Here is a 5456-nt window from a genome sequence, read left to right on the forward strand (position 1 = left end):
GAGGGGGATTAACTGAAGCTCAGGCATTAGAGCTCATTACCAGCGCCACTGCAGAAATATTACATCTTGTAATTGGATGGAGAGATTTATATACTGATCTGGGACCAGTTTTTTGGAATATTGTAATTACAAGCTTCATTGGTCAGCTACTTATCTAAACTTCGCAGGAAAACAAACTGTGCGCGCGTGCATTACATTAACCTGTGACCCTCGACACGGCGCGCGACGCTCCTGTTAGTATTCTGGGAAATGTGTTTTCGCTGCTGTCTCTTCAGGGTGGCGGAGCGCAGTGGATCTATTACTTAAGAATAACTGGCTGTGAAGTCATCCATTTGACTGCCATAAGGACTCTGTTTCTCCTGGCTAAACGCCCTATTGATTCCTCGAGATGCCAGCTATTTGCCTGCTGAAATAAAGCAGGTGCAAAAGGAGCACGAGATGGCAGGGTAGGATGTTCAGATAATTTGTAAACACTATATTTATTTTTCGTTACCGCCCGACCAACTCGCTCCAGCGCGTGCAAATCATGGCCGACAGATTCGCGCGCCGCGTCTAATCGCGCTATAACAGATCGGCGTCAGAAGCCCTGCGGTTATGAACTCCTCATATATAGGCCTATATATATATATATATATATATATATATATATATATATATATATATATAGACTGACGGTCCACCACAGCTCTATTGGGATGCTGCTTTAAGATAAACAGCTTGATGGAAGGTTGAATCTCGAAACCGATTTTTTTGTGTGTGTAATTTTTAAACCCAACTGTTGGTTTAAATGTTGTCCCCAAACAACCCATCATTTTTTAGTGAAGGTTCCTTCAGTGGAAATGTAGCCAAATCAATATTTCTCGAAGATACATCATCATTTTGGTTCTTCATTTTGGAAGATGGATAAAAAGAAAGAAACTTTAAAAAAGCTTTTCTCTTTGTTTCGTTGGACTGAATAGCCTATCCCTTATAGTTTTAAGAGCTTTGGTAAAACCATGTTATTACAATTATTTTACATCTATATTGAACCACCATAGACTAATGCAAAATCAATATGGATCTTTATTTCAGTGAAATTCATAACACATAAAATCACGTCTTTGACGCAGCGCCTCTTGTTTTCTCCCGCTTTAAAAGAAATGCAACATTTGCAATTATTCTTTAGTTTGGAATTCAGCCATTGTACATAAACCTGTTATTTTACTCTTGGTATAAACTGTGGGCAACATTACAGTCATGCATTTTTCAATCGAGTGAAAATGGATCAGAAAAGCTTAAACAGAATTCAATTTAATGTCTTCTCTTATTATCTACTTTTCGTTAGTTTTAAATCTACAAATCTTTTGTTGTGTCCTTTGTTAATTTAAGCACATGCCGATTTATAGTGATATGATCGTTTGCCTCGCCGGATAAAAACTCTTTTTAAAGCGGATTAGTTTCTGTGAAATAAGATTTATGATGTTGTTCATAATAACTCGATGATGGAGATGTAATCTCAGCACTGTTTTCTGAGGACAATAAAGCATCAATATGCCTCTTCAGGATTTATTTAAGCTTTTCCTGGAATTTCAATATTGTATCTCTTGTTTCAAGAAAAATCTCGTTTAATCCATCGCATTTTGCAGAAATATTAATTTTTTATAGGCTAATGACGAATAACAAGCTCTTGTTCTTATATTTTTTACTGTAGCTATTTAATTAATTATCATATTTGCATAATCTTTGAATATCAAATTGTATTGTCATAATAAATTAGTCAAGCTGTTTTATAATTGTTGTTTAAATGTTAGCTATTTTTATGGCGATGAGTTAGCCTATTCCTGACACACATAGGCTAAATGATTGTCTCTGTTACAATAGCCTATGAAAAGGTGTGTAATATCCAGTTGTGTGAAAATAAATTTTCATATGATTAAAGGGTAATAAGAAATAAAGCCGGAGTTGATCGGACTACGAAAGACACAGTTTGAGAGAGAGAGAGAGAGAGAGAGAGAGAGAGAGAGAGAGAGAGAGAGAGAGAGAGAGAGAGAGAGAGTTTTCTGGGATGGGAGGGGCCTGTGAGACACTAGAAATGTCAATCACACGAGTGTTGCGAACAATCCCACTCGATCTGAATGTGACCTCAGTCCACCTCAGACTGGAGAGAGCTTTAACTCTCCCCGAGACTCTCCGCGAGGTTCCTCTGAATCCTCCGTGTCAAGGCGAGATCCGTGACTCTCTCCATCGCCCAGCATCAGCATGTCTCTCCCGCAGCTCGGCTATAAGTACATCAGACCGCTGTACTCCACGGAGCGGCACGCGTCGGTCGGCGGTCGCGTCGCGGATCTCAACGCGTCGGGCTCGCTCTCCAGCGTCCTCTCCAGCATGTACGGAGCTCCGTTCGCCAACGCGCAGGGATACAGCGCGTTCCTACCCTATTCCAGCGACCTCTCCATACTCAACCAGCTGGTGAGTGCATGCAGAGGAAACTTTTGAGTCCATGAACATAATAATCATTTGTATTTACAAACATATTTAAGGTTGAAAATATTGTTCGCATTGTATCCTTATCCGATTACTACAGCCTGTGAATTATAGCCTACTTAAAAATAGCCGACGATTAAAGTTTATTTGTAAGCACCAAAACAACTTTTCGAATTCCCTATAACTTTATTTCACCACGAATTGATTCTTTGAAGAACACAGTATTAAAATATGCTAAAAGTTTTATTTTCTCCAAAAAACAAAACAAAAAAACGTTAAGTTCAACACACGAGATACAGCCTTAAAATGTTCTTGATAAGAAAACGGCTATTTTTAAGAAAATGCGGACGTCTTCAAATTGGAAAATGTTGCTAACATATGACATATAATTACTAAAAATGTATAGGTTCGCTACTTTAAAAATAAAACAAAAGAAACGGTGTAGATTTAAGTAAAAATGTTTTTATAACGAAGAGAACGTTTGTCACGTTCCACAAAAGACGTTTTCGTTTTTATCTATACAAATTAACAGCCTACATTTATGTATTTTTATTCTACATGAAGATTATATCATGTAACATCCATGTTTTTTTTTTAAATATCCATAGGCAATTCAAGAACCCTTGAGAACAACGAAAATGTATTTCATGTAGTTTTAAATATAACCTGATCAAAATGTTTAAAACGATTATTTAATTTTACTGAATACATTAATGTTAAATAGCAAAAGTTATTCCATGTAGATACAAAACGATATATTTCCATTTTGCAGTGTAAGATGCTAAAAAAAAACACTGGACAATTCTTTATTCTTCATAATTGATTTTCTTTAGGAGTTATTCTTGTTTTTCATCCATTTTTTTTTTTTTTTAAATACAAATATAGAAGAAAATAAGCAAGCATATATATATATATATATATATTTTTTTTTTTCTCTTAGAACCACATATGCTCATATCTGCTTTTTTTTCTCTGTCTAAGGGCTCCCAGTACGAGTTTAAAGACAGTCCTGGGATTCAGCACGCAGGGTTTCCTCACGCACACTTCTACCCATACGGACACCAGTATCAGTTTGGTGACCCGTCCCGACCCAAGAACGCCACCCGTGAGAGCACCAGCACCCTGAAGGCCTGGCTCAGCGAACATAGGAAAAACCCTTATCCCACCAAGGGCGAAAAGATCATGCTGGCCATCATCACTAAAATGACCCTCACTCAGGTGTCCACCTGGTTCGCCAACGCCCGGAGGAGACTGAAGAAGGAGAACAAGATGACTTGGGTTCCCAAAACAAGGACCGACGAGGAAGGAAATGTGTATACGAGTGACAACGAGGACGGCGACAAGCGGGACGAGGACGAGGAAATAGACCTGGAGAACATTGACACGGAAAACATCGAGGACAAGCAGGATTGTGATTATCAGGAGGATGAAAAGTCGGTGTCTAAAGTCTCTGACAGGACTGACTCTGATGCGTCTGAGGAATATGATGATGCCGGAGCTGAGAAGAGTTTTATGAGCAGCGTTATGAAAGACACGAACTCAGACGAGGGAGAGGAGGAGCGAATCAAAAAGAGTCCGGCAGCACAAGAGCCCTCGGTTCACGCGAGTCCGCCTCAGAAGCCGAAGATCTGGTCTCTGGCTGAAACCGCAACCACACCGGACAGTCCCAAAAAGCCCTCGCGGATTCAGAGTAACTGTGACGCTCAGACCGTCAGGAATCCTCTCCATGTTCAAAACTGGACCAAAATGGCCTTTTCGGCCCATCAGATGGCCTTGACCAGCCATTACCTCGGACTTAAACACCAGAACACCTCAAACACACACACACACATGAGGCACGGAGACCAGAGGACTCACAACCTATAGAACAAATCAGTTTTTTATTATTATTATTTATTTGTTTTATTTTTCACCTTCCTAATGGGAGTGCAACACATACAATGGTCATCATGAATCAGAGATATATCCAATTTCTACATAAAGGATGCCCGGAATTTATAATAGATGATATAAAGCTGTCTATTAGCTCTTCAAATAATGAGATTATATTAGAATATATTTTATATTGCTGACTTGTAAACATACATTCCATTGTGTTTAATTTGTTAGAATCATTTGATAAGTCCTGTGTTTTTATCCATAGGATGCCCAGTTTTGTCTCACACCACCGTTGAATTCAGACCTAGCCTATTTTAAAAACAGCAAAGGAATCGAAATGAATAGACTGTACAATTGCAGAATTAGTTGTTGAGAGTTATAATAAATCATGGAGGAAATAGTGCCTATATGGGAATTTTAAAAGTCCTCTAATCATGTCATGTCTTAAAACACACACACACACACACACACACACACACACACACACACACACACACGGCTTTGTTCACATGAATTATGATTTGAGTAAGTGTTACATCATCTTTGTCTTATTTTAGCACATCCGATTTAAGGATTCGCAATCAAATTAAACCAGACTTTATGCTCATCTTTAAGAAGTGATTTAACTAAATGAATTATCTTTTAAATGTTCTTTTCTTTTGTTTTCCCAAATGCCTTGGATCTTAAAAACATGTTTGTCACACTGCATTTTATATGTCATGTTTTGTCTGAATATTTTAAATGGGGTAAAACAAAATAAATATTTCCAATGTTTTGTAAATGAAATGAAAATGTACCTACTTGAAATAATATTGTACAAAGACATATATTTTGAATATTAAATTGAAATCACAATTGTCATAATGAATTTATTATTTCTTCTATTCAATCTTTTTCAAAATACATTTTAATTAAATATTATAGAAATGAGATGAGAACTAAAAAACATAACGCAAATGAAAGAAACGTTAGTTGCTTATATTATTCATAATCACATTTTGATTAACCTGAACCATAAACTGCACCAAAATAGGAAAGAATTAGAATAGAATTATGTATATTTAGAATTGTGATATTTTAAAAACACGGCCGGTTGTCCAGGGCCTAGATCTCAA

General features: G+C 37.3%; 1 protein-coding gene across 1 annotated transcript; it reads left to right on the forward strand.

The window, feature by feature from the left end:
* The first annotated feature begins 2056 nt into the window (after positions 1-2056).
* Positions 2057-5201, forward strand: irx3b (iroquois homeobox 3b). The gene is made up of 2 exons (XM_079860062.1): positions 2057-2448; positions 3445-5201. The coding sequence occupies exons 1-2, from the start codon at positions 2239-2241 to the stop codon at positions 4327-4329; spliced, it is 1095 nt and encodes a 364-aa protein (XP_079716188.1). The 5' UTR covers positions 2057-2238; the 3' UTR covers positions 4330-5201.
* The last annotated feature ends 255 nt before the right edge of the window (positions 5202-5456 follow it).

This window comes from Squalius cephalus (genome assembly GCF_949319135.1).
Source record: "Squalius cephalus genome assembly, chromosome: 23".
NCBI classification, from domain to species: Eukaryota; Metazoa; Chordata; class Actinopteri; order Cypriniformes; family Leuciscidae; genus Squalius; species Squalius cephalus.

Excerpts from the sequence above, each read along its gene's own strand:
- irx3b (XM_079860062.1), top strand. The coding sequence starts at position 2,239 with ATGTCTCTCCCGCAGCTCGGCTATAAGTACATCAGACCGCTGTACTCC. Across the intron at positions 2,449-3,444 it reads TCTCCATACTCAACCAGCTG|GGCTCCCAGTACGAGTTTAA; the intron begins GTGAGTGCATGC and ends TCTCTGTCTAAG.